The 25,805-nt window shown below is 38.6% G+C and overlaps 1 protein-coding gene across 11 annotated transcripts in view; it reads right to left on the bottom strand.

The window, feature by feature from the left end:
- Positions 1 to 25,805, bottom strand: part of LOC131426954 (uncharacterized protein CG43867) — a 618,008-nt gene that overhangs the window by 416,032 nt on the left and 176,171 nt on the right. For 10 of the 11 annotated variants that reach the window (XM_058589754.1, XM_058589760.1, XM_058589758.1 and 7 more), the window contains exons 2-3: positions 1,488 to 2,139; positions 1,320 to 1,433 (exon numbers count right to left, since the gene is read on the bottom strand). In XM_058589754.1, coding sequence (XP_058445737.1) covers positions 1,320 to 1,433; positions 1,488 to 2,096 — 723 coding nt within the window. In that variant the 5' untranslated portion in view covers positions 2,097 to 2,139. The remainder of the gene's footprint in view (positions 1 to 1,319; positions 1,434 to 1,487; positions 2,140 to 25,805) is intronic. The other variant, XM_058589756.1, reaches the window with a different exon arrangement.

Here is a 25,805-nt window from a genome sequence, read left to right as displayed (position 1 = left end):
TATAAAAAATCGTGTTTTACGTTGCTCCCAAGCCTTTCTTTGCCATACAGCGCTCAGAACTTCTACTGCTGGAATATGGGGGAAAAGTCGCTTACACAAAAAATTCGATATCTCCGTTAAAAATGGACGGATTTTAACAATCTATGGCTTGTTGGATAGCTATTACCGTGCGGAATCTAAGTCTGAAAACATATTCTGTTTTCAAGGTCAATTGTGACAGATACTGACAGATACTGAAAATTTTAACATAAAACTTCGTATAACTCAAAAAGTAAACATCCGATCTCAAAACCATTCAATAGCGTTCTGGGTGACGGGGAGACCTTTTATTTGCGACTAGTTTGATCAAAATCGGTCCAGCCATCTCTGAGATCTCGACCTCTTAGTTGACAACACACATACAGACACACACACATACACACACACACACACACACACAGACATTTGCTCAGTTTGTCGAGCTGAATCGATTGGTATATGACATTCGGCCCTCCGGGCCTCGGAAATTTTTTCGAAAGTTTGAGCGAATTCTATACCTATTTTTTATATATATAAAAAAAGGTTAAAATGGACAAAAATTGCCGATTTTTCATAGGTTTACCTTCACCCGCACTAACGAAACTTTCCATGCAGCCTTAATCATAGTAACCCATGCGTCAGCAGACAAAATTTGACAGCTGCATCAGACGAACTTTAACCGTGATGGCAAAAACAGTGAAACAACTCCTTTCAAGAGTGAGCGCGTTCAAAGAACGGCACCACGTCGTACTTTGTGAACGCCGGGTATACCCGTTTCGGCATCTACAACAACTTGGCACTATTGTAGGCCACAATCAGAGCATCGAAAGAAAGCCCCGTTTCCGGACGGCCGGTGAAGCTCCAGAGGAAGATCCGTATATAATAATATTACAGTATTGATCACTTACTGACTTTTTAAAAACAATTTTGGACACCACCAGAAATTCGAGCTAGCATTTTAATAATTTAAAATAATATTTAGACTAAATTTTATATACTAGTGGAAACTTTTAAGATTATTGTTTGTCCTGTAATCAGTTGACTAAATCCCTAATTAGAAATGGAATTGGATTCATTAGCGATTGACAGATTCGAACAAATCGAACCAGCGGAATCTCGGAAATGAAATTACGATGGCAGTCCGGAAATTCCACTAATCAAACCGCTTCACATCGGTCATTTAATGTGCTGGATTGCTGGTGCCGCCGTAAGCCCCCTCCCCCCCCCCCCCCCTCCGATCCGATAATGTTGCAATGCATGTTCGAGCAAATCTGCTACGTAACCGTAAATTACTCACTTACCTTTTCACGCAGCATATCCCGCACCCGGCCGGCCTGATTCCGCGAACGATGCAATTCGAGCTGCAGTTCCAGGCAACGCTCCTGCCAATTAATCTGCAATAGGAAAACCAGGAGCTGAATTAAGCTGAATCATCCGTAAATCACACTGTCTTCCCCCCTCCCCCTTACCTCCGGAAGCCCCTGGTTGTAGTTGTTAACCTGATGTACGTCGAGACTGTCGGTAAGGCTGCTGAAAGCCGGCCACGGAGCGTCCGAATCCAGGGCAACGAGGGAAGGATTTGCAATCATCGCAGCGTTTGGCACCCGGGGAGGAACCATCGGCGGTCGGTTGCTACCCACCGGACCACCGGAACCGGAGCCACCCGTTCCTCGACGCGCCGCCAACCGTGGACTGTTGGGGGTTGACCGTGATCCCATCACTATTCGGGTCAGACCCGGCGGAGGTCCCCCCACGTAGCTGCTGGTCGAACTGCTCGAGCTCAGCTTGGCACTTTGATTCGAGGCCGATGATAGTGATGTCGACGAGGATGCCGTGTTGTTGTAACTGCTGTATCCACCGGATTGTCGCTGCTGCAACTGACTGCTGGTTCCCTGGGCATATTTGTAAAGATTTTGTTGTGGCTGATGCTGGCTTTGGTTCTGGTGCTGCTGCTGCTGTTGCTGCTGAAGAAGTTGCTGGTGCTGCTGAATTTGCTGCTGGATCTGCTCGAGATCGCTCAAACTCGTCAGAGGATCAAATATTTGCGACAGCCGACGGGGAGGACTTTCATCAGTCATTGCTTGGAGTCCTCCTGGTGGGGGGCGGTTGAGCGCGGCATTTCTGGGAAACATGGAAGAGTAGAGAAAAAAAGGCGAATATAAGATTGATTTTTATTGCAATAATATGCTAACGATAGAAATACAATCCGAACGAAATAAACGCGAAATCGATGACATTTATTGGAATATTATTCAGATTTCAACGTACGGCAAAACATGAACTAATTCGGTCGATCATAGTAGGCTTGTGAAGCGTTGGAATTTTCTTTTTTGCTAGCTGTGAGCAACTGTCTTTTCGCTTTTCGTAATTTTGTTCGTTTCTTCTAGCGTTGAGACAGTTTCACTGCCGGTTGACACACCATTTCGCAAAGCCTGCTAGATTTTTCCAATATCGAGTAGGCAACAACAACAAAAAAACGGCATTGCGTGGTGCCAATCGTCTGACAACCAATTCATGGAAACATTGATATTGACGTGCGAGTAGTAGCAAAAACAGTATAGATGGCTTTGGAAAACCTTAGCTTTCCCAGCACTGATTCCGGCCCCGTCTGCACCAGAAGACCCAAGAGTTAGCATATGTTTCTTCGATCGAAACTCAAAACCGACCACAGCGTTTACATGAATGTGATGCTCGGGTTAAATTATGTATGAAACGGTTTTAGCACGGCTACACACAGCACGGGGCCATGTCTGAATGCCACATACGGTGGTGACACATGCGTGAATAGCGCAAACAATCGCCTCACCCCTCCCCCGCAGGACACGTGGTACGGCTCTGGCGAAAACATTTAAACCACAATCGAAGCAGGCTTGAATTGCTTCATTTGAATTGGAAGACGATAAATTTATAATTTAGGACCGCTGGTGATAGGAAATGTGGGTGCACGGCATTGTTTAGGCGTCTCCCGGGAGCGCGATTTGGGCTTTTGGGAAGCTGCAGAAATGGAATTGATTGGATATTGACAAAATATTTCATTCGCATTATGTGTGAATCGTTTTCTGGATTCAGATTCAGGAGGGGAGCATTTCTGGTTATATTTGAACGATTGGATTGGCTGATTGTTAAAAATAAAAGCATAAAAGGGCCGTAAATTGATGTAAATTTAAGGTAACAATTGAAAACGATCTTAATGATTATATTCATGGTTATTTTTATATAGGTGTATAAAGCAGTTAGAATCAATTGTATTGCAATTTTCATATTCGCATATTTTTAAGGTGCAACTGATTTGGTTCATATTTCTCAAGGTATGCAGTAAAAAATTTTTTCAGAGTCATTACTACACTACAAGTAGTGTTGTGGTTTATATACGGAACAAAAGTCATATTCGCTGTCTGTACCATCAATAAAAAAGTACCGTTTTAAAATATGCATGCACGAAGCATTTCGCGGGTATTAGCCATGCCAGTTTTATTGATAGCAGCATACCCTATTAATCACAAGCATTAGGCGACGACAGAACTGAACTGGTTCGAAATCAACACTAATAGAACATAAATGTCGTATTGTAATCTCTTAACATGGCGTTTAAGCTATACAGGGATATTGTACCTATAGTCATCTCATTACTAGATTCACCATGTTATTTTACTGATGACTCGAGTTTCAATCAATGAATCGTGTTAAAATCGAATACAATATCATGTTTTTGGCTCTAAAAATCAATACCGCAGAAAAAGTAGTTCGAAAATTGTAGGATAGAGTGTTCGGTTACCGGCACCCTTTTATTTTAGGCTTATAACTTCTGACTAAGTGCACATTATGCGGACATATATAAATCAATTGAAAGCTAATGTCCCTAGCTAGCCACTGATTGAGAAACTAAGTTGATTAATTTGATTGAAAAAACTTTATTGTCAATTTAGTAAAGTGATAATTTTTGGCCATTTCAAAAAAAGGTGTTCGGGTACCGGGACCCCAAGAAATTTCGCTAAAAAAGAAAAAATATAAGTAAAGACTGCAGCTATTCCAAGAAAAAACAGAATTTATTCTTTTTGGTAGCGTTTTTGACAAAAATCTTCATTGTGTGATGGTGATTTCGCATTGGTTTTCTTGACCGATGATTTGGATGATGACACCTTTGGTGTAGATTTGGCCGGTATTCCACGTTTTTTCTTAGTCGGAGCATTTGCTGTATGAGCAGCTAGATGTTTGGCCAAAACTTTGGCTTGCTTTGTCTCGACAGCAGCCTGCATATCACTAACAATTTCACACGGTTTGTCGAAAAAAATGGGGTTCCGGTAACCGAAATCGGTAGACATTTTGAAAATGACAAAACAAATCTTTGGTTGCGAAAATTTTGATAGCATTCGGTATTAACTCACGAAATAGACCGATTTCACCTCAAAAAATATTCAATCCACTCACCGTTCCGATTGATGCTCGTCAATTTTTAAAACTATAAAAAAGTCAGAAAAAACTTTTGGGTTGACTTTCACACAATTAAAATTTGTTTTGAGCACAGCAAAAAATACAAGCGTCTGTTTGCTTTGGTATTCGGCACAAAAAGAACGTGCTGTTATTACACACACACATGAGATTTGTCGGAATGACGCTATCGACGAAAGAATATCTGAAATGGAAGTTTCGAAATGATGATTTCATTTCTCTTGTTTATTCAGCTATTTATACTCCAAGAACAGCTCATTGCAAATTGAATATATTTAAAAAACTAACAATCACAAATTTCGACTAGAAAATAATGCTTATGAAAATTTCCTGAACAAGATCACAATGAGGTTTAAACTGGATATGTTTCGCTGAACTTATTCATACGCGGTATAGTTAAAATAAAAGAAACCGGCACTTCAACAGAGAACGATAAAGGAAGGTGTTTCAAGGATCGAGGCTCATCGAAGGTAAAACTTTTTCTTTTTTATTTCCAAATCTCTACATGTATAGTTTATCAATAATAAAAGAGAAATTAAATCGGGTGAATGTTTTTTTTGACAACAAACCTAGTACCAGTTCGGTTTCACATCTCATCCAAGTCAGTCAATAAACCAAAACCGCTTACGTTCGGGACAGAAGAAACCAAGTACAGTATTGTGTAGTGAACAATAGAACGACCTCGAAATGAGTGAACCAAACGAACAAAAGCTACTGCCGCCACTACGAAAGAATACAATTATTGTTGATCTCAAACAGTGCAAAATTCGACCTTCGATACGTGAACCTAAAGGTTTGCTTAAGGAGCAAATGCATCATGACATTAAACGTGTGCATTTACTTCAATGCAATAAGACCAATAATGTTGTTTATATCCAGTTCTATAAAGAGTTAGATGCAATTCAATTTGCTAAAGACAATAATAATGTGCACTATGTGGAGCATGGAAATATCAAGTACAACATTCCAGTATATATGGAAGATAGTGCTATAGAAGTGCGTGTGCATGATCTTCCCTCAAGCGTCATCGATCCTTATATTCGCAAAACCATGTCCCAATACGGAGAGATTCTCTCTATCGAAAAAGAAAAGTGGAAGAATTTTTTCCCCGGTATTCTAAATGGCGTACGTTTGTTACGCATGCGCTAGAGGAGGCCTATACCTTCTTATGTGACATTCGGTCAGGATACAAGAATACCGTGCAAATCACTTGTTACCTATGACAATCAGATGGCCACATGTCAATATTGCCAAAAAGCTGTTCATTATGGTAAGCCATGTGATAAACCGGACAAGGAGACAACTATACCAAAGGACAACGGTGCTTCCTTCACACCAACCCGAAGCAACCCCAGTACACCTGTGACAGTTGCAATTAACAGCTTACCATCTAACCAATCAGCAACTGCAAACAATGTACAACAAGGCGCATCTACAGCAACTAGCACCGAAATCAACAACAATACCACGGCAATGGATGACGAGACGAATCACGAACAGACTGCCCCTCAATCATCGCAGGAGGAAAATGGAAGCTCCTCTCCCCCTAGAAAAAGGGTGACAACGAGATCCAAAACAAAAAAAAAATTATCTAAAAACTCAGCTAAATCGGCCACGTAAAGCTTGTACGCAAATAGGCCGGAATAAAATATCTTTTAAATAAAAAAAACTAATATGTTTAACAGCATTAGCAAAGCTATTTTAGGTCTTTCCATTTTGACATTTGTAAAAAAGTTCAATCATTACATTATTAGTGCAGAAGTCAAGCAATCAATCTCTGCATTTTTACATCTGAATATTTCGCCTTTGGTTGTTTTATATCAGCTTTATAGTAACATGTAGGACTGATGAGTTTTAATGGTAATTTTATATATTTGTATGCAGCAAAAATACGAAATCGTTTTGATGCTTATTGCTTACTTGAGTAAACAGGATTTTAAAATTCCTGGACATTCCAATTTCCTACAAGGAAATATGAGCTACTGCTGGAACGTTTCACGAAACTGAAGATATACAAATTTTGTTGTTAATGCTAACAAACATACGTCGAAAGCTTCTGAATTCTTCCACTTGGAACGCAATAACAGATTAAATGAAGTGAGCCGCCCGAAGTTACACTTTGTGATTGACTGAATGAGTCAAAACAACACATGGGCTGAAAAGTCGCGGGCCTAAGAAAGAAAACACGATTTTTTTGGTTCAAAATAACCTTTATTCATCAATGGAATCGCCATCAAGAGCAACGTAATCATTCCTGCGTCGCTCTAACATTTCAATACCACTTTTGTAGAACGATTTATCTTTTGCCTCAAAATAGGGCTCAGATTCAGCGATAACCGATTCATGTGAAATTTCTTACCGGTGAGCATTTTTTTTCAGGTCTGCGAACAGCCAGTAGTCGCTGAGAGTCAAATCTGGTGAATACGGTGGATGTGGGAGCAATTCGAAGTTCAATTCATGTAGTTTTGTCATTGTTTCGATTGACTGGTGCGTTATCTTGAAAAAACAAAGTTTTTTTCTTTGCCATTTCAGCATTTAAACCAGGGGTCCCCAAAGTGGTCGATATATACCACTTGGGATCGACATCCTTTTTGCGAGGGTCGACGTAAACGAAAACTGACTATGGGGGTCGACGAGGTCTAGAAGTCGACCTCCTATTGTTAGATATAAGTTGTTATTTGAAATATTTACGCTAAAAAAGTTGTGTTTATTTGACCATCCGCAGAAATTGGTAAGTATTTTACATCGATATTAAAAAAGCAAGAACTTGAATTTACAAAGGAATTTGTTGATGGGGGTCTGAGGCCTTAGTTAATATTAGTAAAGGGGTCTATAACCCAAAGTAGTTTGATATTCACTGTTAATGGTATATTCTTTCTCAAGATAGTCGATAAATATTACACCACGAACATCCCAAAATACCGAGGCCATAACCTTTCCAGCCGATTGTTGTGCTTTCGGACGATTTGAACGAAGTTCACCAGTTGCTGTCCACTCAGATGACGATTGTTTTGATTCCGGAGTGAAGTTCCATGAATCCATGTTTCATCCATTGACACATATCGACGCAAAAAATCCGGTTTGTTACGTTTAAACGTGGCCAAACACTGCTCAGAATCATCAACACGTGCTCGTTTTTGATCAACAGTGAGCAAACGAGGCACACACTTTGAACTTTCTCATAGTCAAATATTCGTTCCAAACGTTCTTTGACATCTTTACGATGTCAGCTAACTCACGCAACTTCACTTTTCGATCACTCAAAACGATGTTGTGGATTTTTTGTAATGTTTTCTAGTGTTAACGCCTCATTTGGACGTCCACTACGTTCTGCATCCTCGGTGTCTCTACGGCCACGTTTAAAGTCAGCAAACCAACGTTTTATTCTTGTTTCTGACAGAGCGATGTCTCTATAAAACTTTTCAAGCCATTGCTTGGCATAAACGGTATTTTTTCCATCAAGAACAAGTGTAAAATTAAAACACGAAATAACTCACAAACTAATGAAATTTTAACTTAGTATTAACTGAAAAAACGTTAGTATTAACCTAAAAAAAAGATGACTGCAAAAAAAACTTGCGCCATCTATGTGTTAAGTCCAGGAATTTTCAGCCCACAATGATCAAGAAAATGATGCTTGGGAGAAGCAAGTCATTTTCACTGTTCATATCCACTCATTCAAAACTTTTCACTAAATGGTCAAGTGACGCTGATCACGATTTTCTTCGGAGGAACCGAAGGAACGGTCAGATACTCGTTGTTTCTAGAGAGCGAGGGTATTAGTAGAGAAAATCATTTAACTCGCCAAACAATACGATCTCAACAGAAAGTTCTCTTGACAGCCGGCTGCCGCGAGATCTTTTGCAGGATATATTTATTCATTGTCTTCATTATTATTCAAAATAGATATCTATTGAAACATTAGTAGAACAAAAGCTGTCCTCCTGGGTTTAATTCTCAGCTTCGCACATAAGGTCGGGAAGTTTTTCTGGTCCGAAGAATGACCTTAAAATTAATACTTCTATAATCGAAACAAGCAGAACAAAAGATTAAAGTCTAGCACGATCTGAACCTGTATCGAAACCCGCTTCTATCCCAATATCTTCAAATACAAAACGGTTAGTCATGACAATCTGAATGATATTTATCCACAAACCGCAAACAACTAAAATCTTGTTCTAAGATTGTCATCAGATAAATCAGATAAAGCCAAGCAATACTAGTGAACCAATGAATTTATCTATTCTATTGATCCTAATATTGATTAGGAAACTGTTATTTATTTGTTATTAAAAAATTATTAGCCTGAAAATATACGCTCATGGAACAAACTAGCCACACCTCTGAACCGAACATAATTTCTAACATGTTATGTTCGGATCCACTCAGACTAAATGATGCGTGTTTTCTTGCATGATAAACTCTCTACTGGATTAGTTCCCATTTGGTCATATAAACTCTAGATAGAGAATCAATACAATATGTTGATCGGTCATTAGTTGTTATTGTGGGATTTTTAAATAACCTAATAGTAGCTTTCAAACGACTCCCAGTCTTTTGAAATCGATTCTTTCATCTCCGAGAGATTTTGTTACATTGAAAAACACTGGGATTCGTCGGTTAGGTCTCTAGAACCGGAAATATTCACCACAACCCTTCCAAATTTGATTACCATTGTTAACTTTCCAAAAAGTTTTTCGAAATTCGTTGAGCCATTTTGGAGAAAATTCAGCCGTTGAAAAAAATACGGTTAGTCGGTTACGTCACTTATACTATTATATCTTCAGAACTGGACGTGACAACCATTTGATTTTCGAACCTTATCTAAAATAGTAACTTTCAAACGAGTCTTGAGTTTCGAGAAAATTGAGCGGTGAAAAAAACCTTTGAAAAGTGCACACACAGACATTTTCCGATCTCGCCGAGCGGAGTCGAACGATATACTATGAGCCTTCCAGGTTTCATTCGGAAGTCGACTTTTTCGCTCTCTCCGCTCAATTTTCTCGGATATGATTGAACCGTTTTCAACAAGCTTACACTCATTAGAAAGCTACTCTGGTTTTATGAATCAAATTCGTAGATCGAATGAGTGTTGTTTCTGATTCCGAAAAAAACCAATGGTATAAGTGACGTAACCGGCAAAACATTCTTTTTTCCGCTCTATTTTCTATATGAATAAACCGCTTTCAAATCTGTTTTTTTTTCAGTTTGTGACCAATGATCCAGCTTGAATATGATCGAATATTGTTGCTGTTTCTTTCGGTTTTAGGATGTTTTCATACTTCAAATAGAGAATGTAATTGCTTTGTACACCTTATAAAATTGAATGCATAAAGCACTATTAGTTTTATTCTGTTGAAACAAATGAACTTTCTTCAAACTAAAGTTAGCTTCGATTTTATCCACAGCCTCTTTGATTGAATATTATTTGCTGTTCCTTTCGGTTTTGGGAATAGGGCCGAACATGCGAGTAAGCACTGAAGCATGCTTCCGTGAACTATCCGAATATAGATCAGTAATATTTTGTCAAAAGTCTACTAAAATTCGTATCATGAGTTTTCTCAATTAAAATATATTATTTATGAGATTGCTTGAATGGCAAAGGAAAAGCATTATCGCATCACTATTCCCAAAATAGTCTTCAAAAACGCCCGTCACACTAGCTGACTGACCCCCGTAATATGTCACGCAGTAGAATTATTATTTGGACCACATTGTGCACTCGATGTTTTCATGCTTCAAATAGAGAATTCAATTGCTTTGTACACCTTATAGAATTGAATGCATACAGCACTATTAGTTTTATTCAGTTGAAACAAATGAACTTTCTTCAAACTGATATTTCGTGGCTCATATGATCGAAAGCTTATTCGCAGTGAATGAATATTAAAAAGAGGGACTCTTGGGGTTCATTGACATGCTACAGGATGATAACAGGAGCGTAATGATGTGGACAACAAATGACATTCTGCAGCTGTACAATAACATGATACCTCACCAATCAAGCAGATTTTTTGGAAACATATATAACATTCGAAAAAACTGCATACTCAATACCCTGCGATGAAGCTTCGGAATTGACGTGGTTTAAGTTCCGCATCTTTGGCGAAACATGCCAAGATATTGATTGAATGTCAAACCTAGAAGAAATTGTTCAAAGTGCTCGAACCAACGTTTAAGCTGATCATTCGAGTCGATGAGTAATTGTACTGTCGCGTCTTTCACTAGGCTTTTCGGATTGTTCCTTGCTCTACTAAAGAGTCATAAGATATCGTAGAGTAGATGAATTCCCTTGGTCCTACGTTCGTTTGTTCGTTATGCAGCAACGTTTGACTTCTAGAACCGAATTCCGTTGACAGCTTATAATGGAAAAGTAACTATCATTCAACAAACAAAGAATTCGTTGGAATTCCGCTTCAAAAATAAATTGAAGCTCACTTATTTTAATATAGACAAATTCAAGCTTCAATTTTATCATGAAATTCGTTTGTCCTTCAGGAGTCGATATGTTTCGTCTACGAACAGCTCTAACACACGACTGGGCATGGTAAAGCGTACATCGAACATGGTCTACATCCTAACCGTCTCACGACCGGTACCACATATCCAAACATTGAGCTGTGTCTATCATAAGGCTTAGGGTGGCGAAATGGTAGAACGTATGCACGGAAGTGTTTCTTTCAATTAATAAATCGTGAAACGGTATCATTTAATTTGGATTTGAACGTAGGTACTGAGTGACAATTTCAATTATAGCGTCTAAAAAGTATGTGTAAGTTGTATAAATATGCACAGAGTTAGTTTAGTACCTTTGAACTAACGTAATATGATGTGCAATGAAGCCACTCTCCCCAAGTAACAAGTACTGTAGCAAAAACGTTTTTAAAATAGGTTTACAACAAAAAATACTCGTCTTTTTTATGGCAATCTGAATATTGCAACATAATTCCCTAACCAGAGATAGGTGGACCTATAAGCAGAAACACTTACACGCATTTCGCGATACTCATGCTCATACGATAATCCAATTCATATTACAATGTCTTGCAGTTTTTACGGTTTTTCCAAGAAGGCCAAGATGATGGATGGTATCGATTTTTAAAAGTGATACAAGTCAAAATAAACGATATAAATAAATAAAATTTAGTACCTCTGCGAATAGCAGTCACTGATGATTGGCATCGAAAGTCTCTCTGAGCGATTTAATAACCAGAATCATCAATAACATTGTTCAAGATGATCATCAAAATGGTTCAAATTCTTCACAAAAAAGTATTACAACTATATTAAAAAACTATAAACCGATATGTGAAACGAAATAGTTTTTCTTCTCGTCTAAAGAAGAAAGCTGGATTGGTAAAAACGTTTTACTCGAACCAATTCAATTACCAAATTTGTTTACCACGTAATGGTTATACTTGTCAAAAGGGCAACACAAATAGCGGATTGAAAACGCTACGAGTTCCATATCAGCCCGCTAAGTTGACAGTGATGACGGGGGCATCCCGTTTCCATGTAATCAGAAACCCTCTCACACAGTCGTATTCACCACTGTCGACAGACAGACAGACAGACAGTCAAACAGACAGACCGACCGACGAGAGCCAAGCAGTACATCTTCATTCAACTGAGTTGTGGTGGCTTGGCTTGGTTGGCGGCATTTTTTTTTCCTCCAGTTGACTTACCCGATACCGACGCAAAGGAGAGACGTCCTGTCACCACGCGCAATCGTACGGTATAGCGACGGCTTTTTCTCCGTCACCGCCTACTGCGACATACGTGGTAGCTCCAAGTACGTCTTTCATCATAATTTGTTACCGTCATCAAAATCCTCTTTGCAAACGACACTCCTCCGGCTGTCGGATAGGAAAATCGGGTGGGATGCTCGAAAAAAACTTTTTTCAACTGGGATCCCATCTGCAACGCAGCCCCACGCGCCGATCGCATTTACGAATGTACGTGTACCCTTTCTAACTCCCCCGTCCGACTCCTTCCCAATGGCATTGCCTTACACTGGAACTGGTGGTGATCAGTGCGATAATGTATGACAGGAAGACGCACGGCGTACCAAGTTTTGTCTGCTCCTATCAGCCACTTCCACGTTTCTCCAGCAACAACTCAACGCGAAATATCAGGAAAATCCGATAACGGCCTACTGAGACTGGGTTCGTACAGGCGTTGATTGTAAACAAACAAATGTTTTCTCTGGGGCTCCGGTGGCGACGATAAGCGCGATTATACAGTGAGGGAGGGGGGGGGGGGGGGGGTAGGGGAGGGGCGAGGTTTTGACGTACCCGATTTAAATCAACCATTTTCGGGGTGATCGGAATCGATTGATTGTGCTGTGGTTCGGGATATGCTCTGGAGCTGACAGCACTTGTCAGTTGCCGTTTCGCACCGAAACAACGGTGGATGAATTGTGAATTGTCAGGTGGATACACGGTGCTAGGTTATTCCGAAAATGATCCTAAAGTGAAACGGATTTTTGTTTTATTGCGATAAGCGCTTTATAATGGATGAATTCATCAACTTTGTGAATGAGTATTTGGTTTGGTGGTAATTTGTTGAAAGCTATTTGAGTGTTTTTTTTTTTTTGTTCGGTTCTGTTTGAGTCAATTGAAACAATATGATATTTATCAGACAGAAAGAAATATCGTCCGATTTTAACGAATTTCTTGACTTCCGCGTTTTCTGGACATGATAGATCAATGTCAAATGTCTAGAAAATCTTATCAATGTAGAGCAGTCAAATTGCCCAGAAGATGAAAGAGGGTTAAACATTTGAAACGCTTCCCGGCACTTCTAAAACGAAACCAACATACGAGCGGGCCGAAAAATATGGGTGGAATTGTCACGAACATTATTTGCAGTATGCACAGATAGGCAAATGGCTAGAGAATCAAAATAACTGCACTTACAGATAGGTACCAGTTGCGATACTTATCATAACACATTAGTAGTAATTGGAATCAATGCAGACTACTGGAAATAATTGATACTCGTTCAGCAATGCTTGAGGTATATTTGGTTCACAGAGCGCATCTTCATCGTTTCTGTCGTTGTCGGGCATTTATGTCTTCCTATCGTCTCAGTTACCGTTCTTACTTAGGTTAGTTATAACAGAAGTATCTTACTTGTTGAACTGTTGTAGTTGAAAACTAACTTTTCTCCGGTATTTTCATTAGCAACTGTGTTATGACTTGAAAGTACTAAGGTCACTTGTAGCTCATGTAGAAGCAATTTTGTTGGCGTTGGAAGTACGAGTATTTTGGTAGAGTAAAGCTTACCATAAGGAGTAGCTTGCCGACGAAATTATCGTTCAACAATCAGACCTAGATATCTTAGCGAAACCAGTTGATGATTTTGTAGCATTTTTAACAGAATAATTTATAACTCATGACTACAAGAAAAAACAACAATCTCCATTTTTGAAAGACACAAAATCTTCATTAACTGAAGGAGAAGTAGTTATAATTTGTGATTACTCGGAGAATTATTCATTTTTTCTTCAAGATGCTGTTCAAAGTAATCATTGGAACAATGATAAAGCAACAATTCATTCATTTGTAATATATTATAAAGAATCAGGTACGATAAAAAAATTGAGTTTCGTCATAATATCAAAAGTCCTGAAGAATGACACAATTGCTGCGCAAGCTTTCGTTTCCAAATTCATAACGTTTATGAAACAACGGAATAATATAAAGAAGGTAATTTTTGTATCAAACTGAGAATCTTCTCAATATAAAAATAGAAAAAAAAAAGTGATCCTCTGTAAATCTAAAATTCACAACATTCTCATTTTTGTTATATACCACAAGATATATATGACGATGGTACTGTAGAATGGATAGATATTTATCAACAAACAAAAATGATTCAAGGTACACAGAAATATCATTGCTTCATTCCAATTATAGAAAAGAACATTGCTGTGGAATTATTTTCAACATACACAGAAATGATATATCATATTACATACAAATTTGCGAAAAATAAAACTTAAAGGTTAGTTAAAGTTTAAAAAAAAACTATATAATTACTAAGCTATTCAAAAATGGAAATATATAACTGTATTGGTGCCGATGAGAAATAATAAAGTTGGTTTGCTAAACCACAATTGCCTTATTATTTTTCGTAAATTACATCTTCAATATTGTACATTGAGACTTGAATACAGTCCACCTTATTATTGATTACGAAAAACCGCACTTAATTTATAAAAAAATGTGCATTTTTACAAACCAGTGATATTTCTTTGATTTCGTTTTTAAAATATCTCGAAATAAGCTGTTCTCATTGTCTTGACGTCATAATGACGACGAATAATATACTCCAAATTCCATGAGGATTACAAAAACAATCAGTTTGGCGATGAAGAAGTCAGAATTTACAAAAAAAGCGTATTCTCATGCCATATCCATTTTCTCGATTTCGTTTCTCATATATCTGGAGAATGGCTGCATTTGGGAGCGGGTCATGTTGCCGAAAGCCATTTCGCTGAAAGTCGTTTCGCCGAAAGTCGTTTTGTCGGATGCCATTTCGCCGAAAGTCGTTTCGCCGAAAGGGTAATTTCGAATACATGATATTATTATTTTTCGTGTTCTGAGGTTCATGAATCAATCTTTATTCAAGATTACAAGAATCAATCTTATTCAAGAAGTACAACAGTAGATCAACAAAACGGGCGTTTACGTATTCATTTGTTTTTATTTTCCAATTATAATATTAAAACAATTGCAAGAATCAACTAAATGACCCTTTCGGCGAAATGGCTTTCTGCGAAATGTAATTTGTCGAAATGACACATTCGGCGAAATTACTTTCGACGAAACGGCTTTCGGCGACATGACCTGATCCGCTTCTTTTAGTTAGTAGCTCTCTATGAACTATTTCATTGAGCGTAGCTTGGAGAATAATATTTCATTGCTCAGACACATAAAAACATCGTTTTTCGAAAACCGTTAAAAAGTTTTTCTTCAGAAAACTTTTTTATCGTTCTTCAATTTTTTTTTTAAACATCCTTTAGTTTTCTTGTAACTCGACATTTTGGAATAACTTCGAATTTTGAAAAAAAAAATTATTTTAATTTTTTTTAAATATCGAAGATTTTTTTCAGTGCAAGGGGGTCGTACCAACAGCAAGCGGATTCCGCATGGGATTGCTCTGTATCGAACGAAACACGATAGCGAACTAATGGAGTCATACTTAGAAAAATAGTATGACAAAAGACAAATCAGGACGAAATTGGCAATATTTTGCGCGATCTTTAGAATTCAGTAGAATCAATTTTATGGACTTTTAATTTCAAAGAAATGCCGTTAACTAAGCTATGACTTTCCTTACAAAAAATATCGGCTTTACGCACAGTACAACGCCTGACACTCAGAAGCGTGTGTCAATGAGAAATGTTTAATGAAGAAGATAAAGTTATTCAGTCTTTCATTGCGTAAGTTTATAACTAAAATTTTTGTCAGTACTTAAATGGAAAGTATTTAAATATTCTCTTCTTCGACTCATCAGTGCATTAGCCGATAATGTTGAATTTCTAATGCCACCTCGCGGTTCAAAATAAACCATAAATGTGATGTGATGTGATGTGATGTGAAGTGAAGCCACTATCAGTTCAAGGACTTGCCAGTGGATGCGGGTAGACTTACAGTAGCCCCGATATGACTCATCCATTCACTTTCTTTATTTATTTATTTATTTTTTTTAATTATAGAGGTTTTAACACCTTAAGGTCATTCGCCTCTTCGGACCAGAAAATCTTTCTGACCCTATGTGCGGGGTTGGGAATCGAACCCAGGTGGGCTGCGTGATAGGCTTCACTTTCTTACTATAGCTGTTACCGAAAAGCGAACAAAAAGGGTTGGTCGGATATGTAAGTAGAGTTAAAGTAAGTAGAGTAGAGTAAAAGATGCTCTTCCAACCATAATATCCAGTGCATGGATGAAGCATATCGCTATACATGCTTGAACCCGCCTGATGGTTTGTTTGAGAAGGGCGCGTCAGACTCATTTCAAACCTTCAGAAGGAAACAAGTTTCCTTCAAGTGACTTGGGCTGGCTATCCACAATCCCTCGTCCAGTCGTCAATTCGTCCGATGCCCTGATGCTCTCTACCCTTTACGACCCCGTGCAAAATGTTTTATATTGAAAAATACAATGAAACATAGTGTAATGAAATTAATATAACATGAAAAGATATAATAGATTACAAAATAATACAATATAACATAATATAATATAATATATTTCAATTTAATATAATATAATACAATGTCATACAATATAATATAATATATCATAAAACAATATATAAAATAACATTTAGTGTAGAGTGTCAGTTATGCTCTTCTATCTTCGCAATACTGCAGGAAGTAGAATATTTCTCTTCTAATAACAATAATAATATCCACATCTATAAAAATAATATATGTTATTATTATTGATGACAAATTAATAATAATAACAGTAAATATAATAATGAAAATAATAATAAAAAACGAATCTAATATAGTACAATGAATTATATAATAAATAATAGAATGAATAAAATGATATGTTGCGATATGCTATGATATTATATTACTTGAATTTATATGTCATTTCTCATCCTCTCATTCTGCCATCAACGCATTCCATCGACCAATTGTCACCACAGACACACGTGTAGGCATGAAACAGGAACCAGTGAGGACCAATCTCACCTTGTGACGACCTTGATAGTTAGTTAAAAGATTACTTTGAAAATGATAACTTATAAGGAAAACAAATTTATATTTTGCGCAGAGGTACGTAATACTACTCATAATAAACCCTATAATATAATATAATATAATATAATATAATATAATATAATATAATAAAGGGTGATTTTTTAAGAGCTTGAGAACTTTTTTAAACAATAAAACGCATAAAATTTGCAAAATCTCATCGGTTCTTTATTTTAAACGTTAGATTGGTACATGACATTTACTTTTTGAAGATAATTTCATTTAAATGTTGACCGCGGCTGCGTCTTAGGTGGTCCATTCGGAAAATCCGCTTTTTTATCGACAAATTTTGTTCAGCGATGAGGCTCATTTCTGGTTGAATGGCTACGTAAATAAGCAAAATTGCCGCATTTGGAGTGAAGAGCAACCAGAAGCCGTTCAAGAACTGCCCATACATCCCGAAAAATGCACTGTTTGGTGTGGTTTGTACGCTGGTGGAATCATTGGACCGTATTTTTTCAAAGATGCTGTTGGACGCAACGTTACAGTGAATGGCGATCGCTATCGTTCGATGCTAACAAACTTTTTGTTGCCAAAAATGGAAGAACTGAACTTGGTTGACATGTGGTTTCAACAAGATGGCGCTACATGCCACACAGCTCGCGATTCTATGGCCATTTTGAGGGAAAACTTCGGAGAACAATTCATCTCAAGAAATGGACCGGTAAGTTGGCCACCAAGATCATGCGATTTGACGCCTTTAGACTATTTTTTGTGGGGCTACGTCAAGTCTAAAGTCTACAGAAATAAGCCAGTAACTATTCCAGCTTTGGAAGACAACATTTCCGAAGAAATTCGGGCTATTCCGGCCGAAATGCTCGAAAAAGTTGCCCAAAATTGGACTTTCCGAATGGACCACCTAAGACGCAGCCGCGGTCAACATTTAAATGAAATTATCTTCAAAAAGTAAATGTCATGTACCAATCTAACGTTTAAAATAAAGAACCGATGAGATTTTGCAAATTTTATGCGTTTTATTGTTTAAAAAAGTTCTCAAGCTCTTAAAAAATCACCCTTTATAATACAACATAATGCAATACAATATAACATAATATAGTAGAATACAATATAATATAATATAATAAAATATAATATAATTATATAATATAATATGCTATGATGCAATGCAGTATAATACCATAATAACATAAAATAGTGTAGGACGATAATATATGAAACAATATGCTATGATATAATATAACAGTAATGTCGCAGTGTAAGTTACGCTCTTCTCATAATAAAAATAATACTAATAATACATGATGTAATAAACGACAGAATTATATGTTACAATATACTATGATAAACATTGCACTTTAGGATGGGCTTCAACCTACAAGCCATTTCGCACCCTCTCATTCTGCTACTAACGCAGAAGGCGATAGCACCCAGTCGACGCCGTTCTTTTGACCAAATGTCATCATAGACGCTCGGGGAGGCATGAGATAGGGACTTGTGAGGACTTAGTTATCTCACCATTTGACGACCGGTTCAAAATAAACCATAAATGTAAACGTAAAGTGAATTCTGTTTGCAAAACACCTACTGATGTCTTTCTCCGGCTGCTCGGCCATCCATGGAAGTTGACCATCAATGTCAACTTCCCTCTCTGAGCAGCCTAGATAGCCGTGTAGTGTCGGTAGCGGTTTCCCAACTGGCTAAGAATAACGCTACGGTCCACCTGTACCGGTGGTATAAGTCCACCAAACAGGTAAGCCGTGTGGCATCCGGCGGAATTATTTTTTACCAAGAATTGATCCACTGGTTTCCTGTTCCATGTCGTAAAAGGCCACAAAAATAGGAACTCCTAAGTCAAGGTGTATTTCCGTGCCGATGGCTGAATGGCTGCAGGAGGTTAAACAATGCAGTCGTGAACGGAATATCTTGGGATTTTCCCTTACTGTATTAAGCGAAGCTCTGGCACAGTGGACGACTTCTTTCTTCGCAACTCGTGGGATTTAAATGATTAAAACATTTAAAAAATCCTTACATGGTTCGCTATAGGCGATTATAAGCCAATATATTTGGTTTCTTGTAGTTGTTGTACGATAAGTGCTGAAGGTGGAATGTTCGTTACTCTGATTGATAATGGTTAGAGTGGCACAAATCAATCTTCAGCATAAACGTACAGCAACTATGAATCTATCCAGACTTCTTCAAGAAGGTAAAGCTTCTATAGCTTTGGTTCAAGAACCATATTTCCAAAAGGGAAACTTCTACGTTGGAAAATTGTTAAACCCAGTCTTTGTTGCCTTCAACAAGAGCGGTATGACTAATCCACGTGAAATGCCTCGAGCATGCATACTTGCAAATAGTGCTCTCGATGTTTCTCGCATATCGGAGCTCACAACTCGGGATATTTGTGCTGTCACAGTTGGTATGACTGTTGATGGCATAGACAGGAAATATGTCTATTGTTCGGCATATTTACCGCATAACCAACCTTCGCCAAGCGATGACTTCAAAAAGGTTGTATCATACTGCTGCAAGAGTGATTTACCGCTTGTAATCGGCAGTGACATAAATGCTCACCATATCATATGGGGCAGCACAGATATAAATTCGAGAGGCTCTGATATGATGGAATTTGTGAGCAGTACAAACCTGCACATAGTCAATGCAGGAAACCGTCCAACTTTTGCGAGATCTGGAAGAGAGGAGGTTTTGGACGTAACTCTCTGCTCTGATAGAATTGCGCATGAGTTGGTGAATTGGCTCGTCTCCGATGAGCTCGAACCTTCGTTGTCTGATCATAAGTACATCTTCTTTGATCATTCAAACGTTAAATTTGATATTATCACATATCGTAATCCCAAATCTACAAACTGGGACCTCTATGAAGAGGGCTTGGCGACTAGATTTTACGGGTACCAACCAACAATTGAAACCCCAATTGATTTGGAAAATGTTGTCGACGAGACAAACTCACTCATAGTTCCAGCATATGAAGAGGCTTGTCCACTTCGGATTGTGCGAGCTACTAGAGGAACTCCTTGGTGGAATGCTGAACTTGCTAGACTAAGGAAACTATGCAGAAGAGCTTGGAACCACCGACGCAGAGATGGGTCGGAGGCATTCGTGTCGGCTCGAAGGGCTTACAAAAATGCTCTTCGATCGTCTGAGCGAAGTGGTTGGAAAAGCCTCTGCACAAATGTCTCTAGTCTCAACGAGGCTAGCAGATTAAATAAGTTACTTTCGAAGTCTAAGGACTTTAATGTCAGTTTCTTAAGAACTTCAGATGGTGAACACTTGTCTGATGAAGGTGATGTACTTCACTATCTTTTTAACACTCACTTTCCAGGATGTATGGATCCATCACCGACAGCTCTTCCCGAGACTTTTTCAGGTAGTTACGATTCTTGGGCCCTTGCTCGAAGCGTTGTGACGATTGAATCGGTCAAATGGGCAGTTGAGAGTTTTGCTCCGTACAAGTCTCCTGGAAAGGATGGAGTTTTCCCAGTGTTACTGCAGAAAGGGTATGAACATTTCAAACATGTTTTGAAGAAAATACTTACTTTTAGTCTTGCGACTGGATATATTCCAAGAGCCTGGCAGGAAATAATTGTCAAATTTATTCCCAAAGGCGGTCGCGACACTTATGAGGAAGCGAAGAGTTTCAGGCCTATCAGTCTTAGCTCATTTCTTCTTAAAACAGTGGAACGCATAGTCGATCACTATATCAGGAATGTTAGTTTGGGCGTGCATCCGCTACATGGAATGCAACATGCTTACCAGCGTGGAAAGTCCACTACAACCCTGTTACATGATGTTGTGTACAATATTGAAAAAGCTTTCTCACAAAAGCAATCTTGCTTGGGAGTTTTCCTAGATATTGAAGGTGCCTTTGATAACGTGTCTTTCAATTCAATTCTGGAAGCAGCCCGTGGTCATGGCATACCTTCAAGTATCACAAATTGGATACACGCAATGCTTAGCAATCGACTTCTTTGTTCATCGCTTCGGCAAGCAGAGATTAGAAAACTGAGTGTCTGTGGGTGTCCTCAAGGTGGTGTACTATCCCCACTTTTATGGAACCTAGTCGCTGATGGTTTGTTGAGGAAACTTAATAACCTTGGATTTCCGACTTATGGTTTTGCCGACGATTATCATATATTGATGACCGGTATAAGCATTAACACTCTCTTTGATTTAATGCAGCAAGCCCTTCGATCTGTTGAACAATGGTGTTGTCAGGTTGGATTATCTGTAAATCCGGGCAAAACATCAATGGTGCTTTTCACTCATCGTAGGATAATCACAGGAGCTCGTCCGTTGCAGTTCTTTGGTTCAGAGGTCACTGTGGTCGATCAAGTTAAATACGTCGGGGTTATTCTTGACTCAAAACTGAATTGGTCTGCTCACATTGACTTCAGGATTAAAAGAGCTTGCATGGCTTTCGGCCAATGCAGACGAGCTTTTGGAAAATCATGGGGACTCAAACCCAGATATATTCATTGGATCTACACAACTATTGTTAGACCAATTTTAGCATACGGATGTCTTGTATGGTGGCAGAAAGGAGAAGTCGCGACAGTTCAGTCAAAGCTAAATCATCTCCAAAGGATGGTCCTAATGGCGATGACAGGAGCATTCACGACAACTCCTACTGCTGCTCTAGAGGCGCTACTGTGTATTAAACCACTACATGTGTTCCTAAAACAAGAAGCATTATCTTGTGCATACCGTCTTAGGGTTACAGGGCTTTGGAACAGTAACCCATTAGATTATGCTACCAGCCACACTCGCTTGTGGTCTCAAATGGTTACGTGGGATGAGTATTTACTCGCTCCTAGTGACCTAACTCTCACATGCAGTTTTCCTTTCAAAACATTCAATGTGAGCTATCCTCTTCGTGAGGAATGGTTGTCCGGTTGTCTGGAACGACAACTTGATGAACACATAGTTTGTTATACGGACGGTTCTCTGTTGAATGGTCGTGCTGGTGCTGGTGTCTACTGTCGTGAAATGAGGCTGGAGCAGTCTCATTCACTTGGTAGATACTGTACTGTGTTCCAAGCAGAAATCTACGCGATTCTGTGTGGAGTACAATCGGCACTTCAGCAGAGGATCTGTGGTAAACGTATTTATTTTTGTTCCGACAGTCAGGCAGCCTTAAAAGCACTCAGTTCGAATGACTCACGGTCTAATCTAGTGATCGCATGTCGAACTCAAATCGAGGACCTCAGTATTTCAAATGCTGTTTACTTCTTATGGGTACCCGGCCATTCTGGTATTACTGGAAATGAATGGGCTGATGAGTTGGCTAGAGCTGGTGCAACGAATGATTTCGTTGGTCCTGAACCAGCTTTACCACTTTCAACTAGTTGGATAAAGCACAAGATTCGTTCTTGGGCTGCATCCAAACATGCCAGCTACTGGCGCAGCTTGCAAACTTGCGCTCAGACAAAAGCATTTCTACCAGATTTAAATCTGAAAATGTCAAAGTGTCTACTGCATTTCTCCAAGCATCATTGCAGTATTCTGGTCAGAGCTCTGACTGGACATTGCAAACTCAATTATCACATGGCTACTATTCAACGTGCTGAGTATTATTCGTGTGATTTGTGTGAATGCGATTACGGTACTTCATATCATCTGATATGTAACTGCCCCGCATTGACGCAGCTTCGTATCCGGGTTTTTGGTTCTCCATACATGGTTGAGTCTGTGTATGCGGAGCTAAAATTGAAGGATATTCTCTCGTTTCTCACCCAATGTGGTAAGGAGCTATAGTCAGAAGGATTCATCGTTCTTCATGGAGTGAATGAATCCCTTCTGTATTCACCTTAAATAGGGTTTAGCAGATTGTTTGGCATCCTTTAGGGGGTACCGAATTTACTTCTGCTCGTACATACTGCGAATCGTTCTGCATTCTTCCGGGAGTGCAGAATGGTGTCGCTTTTGTAAGATCTCTAAATCCTCTCGGGGGTTGGAGGTTTTATTAACAGCAGACTGTTCGGGACCTCTTAGAGGTTCAGAATTTACTTCTGCTTCCACCAGATGTGATCCCCAGCAGATTGTTCGGCATCCCTTAGGGGTACAGAATTTACTTCTGCTTTTATGTGTTTTTGTGTCGTCATTTTTTCCCATCCTCCTAGTCCAACCCTTACCATTTCCTTTCAATCCTTCCCTCTTATATATCGGGAAAATGATGCTAAAAACAAATTGATGGCAAGGCACAAATCTCCAAATATCAAGGGGAACGTGCCATTTGAGCCAATTTGTTCTGATTCCTGATACGCTCTTCTCATAATAAAAATAATACTAATAATACATGATGTAATAAACGACAGAATTATATGTTACAATATACTATGATAAACATTGCACTTTAGGATGGGCTTCAACCTACAAGCCATTTCGCACCCTCTCATTCTGCTACTAACGCAGAAGGCGATAGCACCCAGTCGACGCCGTTCTTTTGACCAAATGTCATCATAGACGCTCGGGGAGGCATGAGATAGGGACTTGTGAGGACTTAGTTATCTCACCATTTGACGACCGGTTCAAAATAAACCATAAATGTAAACGTAAAGTGAATTCTGTTTGCAAAACACCTACTGATGTCTATCCTGAGCGAACAAAAAAATGAAACAAAAAATATGTGAACACTTTCTGGTGGTCATCAAATTGTAGACATTTAGGGGTTTTGGTTCCTCGAAGGTGACCAGTTTGTGTCAAGTGCACATGACTAAAGTTATATTTTCACGTTTCATTTACGATTCATCATTGTCGGTTCATTTTTCGCATTTGCAAAGCAGCTTATTAATTATTTACGTTTCGCATTCAGCTCATCAGTGCATTAGCAGATTATGTTGATCTACTAATGCCACCTCGCGGATCCGCTTAGCAGACGTAAAGCCACTGCTATTTTTTTATGTATTAACATATTTTAAGGCACACTGCGTTAAGCTATGAGATGCTGAGAGTGAGCCATTGCTATTTGCAACGCACTTGTTTTACACTAAAAGTGCAAATAGCAATGATTTTACGTTTGCTAAGCTGTTCATCCGCGAGGTGGCACTAGTAGATCAGCACAATCTGTTAATACACTGATGCATTGAATGCGAAACATAAATGATTATATAATAGTCATGTGCACTTTAGTACAAACCGGAACCCTAGAGGTTCCAAACCCCCAAATGATAGCAGTTTATTTTGAACCGCAAGATTGCAGTAGCAGTTCAACATAAACTGCTAATGCACAGATGAGCTGAAGAGTTCACATAATAATAATATATTAAATATTTATTAATATTAAATTAGTCATGTGCACTTTGCACAAACTGGTAATCCATGAGGTACCAAAAGACCGTACATGAAACATTTCCGGTTTTAAACATTTTTCTAGAAAAATCTAATCTCAAAAGTATTAGTATTGGGAGAACCGAATGATTGTAGTTTATCGGAAGATATACGAACTGCACAGTCAAATTCACATTGATAAACGATAAACGAAAAAGACCTTCGAATTCAACATTCAAGAGACAAATTTCGTATCCTTTACTTCCTTTATCATACGTTGGGTACAATCGCTATTACAAGTGGATTCTATCTACACCGATTTCTCCGCTGCGTTCGACAAGATTACTCAAGTTAAATAGACTAGGGTTTAACGGGTCATTTCAGAATTGGCTTCACTCGTATCTTACTGGTCGCGAAATGATAGTGAAAATAGGAGACTGTACAACCCTACCATTCGCTGTTACCTCTGGAGTTCCTCAAGGAAGTCACCTTGGACCATTTATATTATTATTTTATCTCAACGGTCTAAATTTTTTCGATCAAGTGCATGAAACTATCGTTCGCCGATGACTTCAAATTATGCCATGTCATCAGTTCCACAGCTGCCGCAAAGTTCCTCCAAGAGCAGTTGAATAATTTGACTAACTGGTGTAATTAACTTCACCGGGCTTTTCTCTGCTCCAAATAAACAAATAAACAAATAAACATCGTTAAAGAGGCCAAAAACGACCCAAACTTTTTGTATTCGATTGTAACTGGTCACGAAACATGGTGCTTTAAATATGAGCCCGAAACCAAGAGACGAAAAGCAAGTGTAATTTCTCCTATCTCATTGATGTTGTCAAATGAGAGCTCTTCTCTTTCACACATATACAACATTATATTATATAGAGTGCATACATCATGAGAGCGCGAGTTTATTCTCTTTCGCCTCTAGCACTGGATCATATCAAAGTGCTAGTGCAGAGCTCTCAACTTCTGTACGGTTCGCATGAGAGAAGGGTGGGTTACGCATATTCAGCAATTTATCTTAAAAATTTCGCTTTTCCATGCTGCAAAAAATTTTTTCATAGCAAGGCCAGCGCTATCTTCTAAAAATTTATAAAAAAAACAAATCACAGAAGTGTTCTCTCACTAGCACGCACTAGTGATCGGTTGGGTGTATTTATGGTTCACTCGCACCAGCTTCTTTAAACACAATCATTTACTGCATCCCCAGTGTAGGCATAAGTCTTACTCCAGCGTGTATCACTCTAGTGAAATACCGTCACTGGTCTCAAGAACAACTTTTCTAATTTATGTTAGATGTACGCAA

This window comes from Malaya genurostris, chromosome 2, assembly GCF_030247185.1.
Source record: "Malaya genurostris strain Urasoe2022 chromosome 2, Malgen_1.1, whole genome shotgun sequence".
NCBI lineage: Eukaryota > Metazoa > Arthropoda > Insecta > Diptera > Culicidae > Malaya > Malaya genurostris.
Note: the sequence above shows the minus strand (reverse complement) of the source record. Positions and strands in the feature narration are given on the sequence as shown.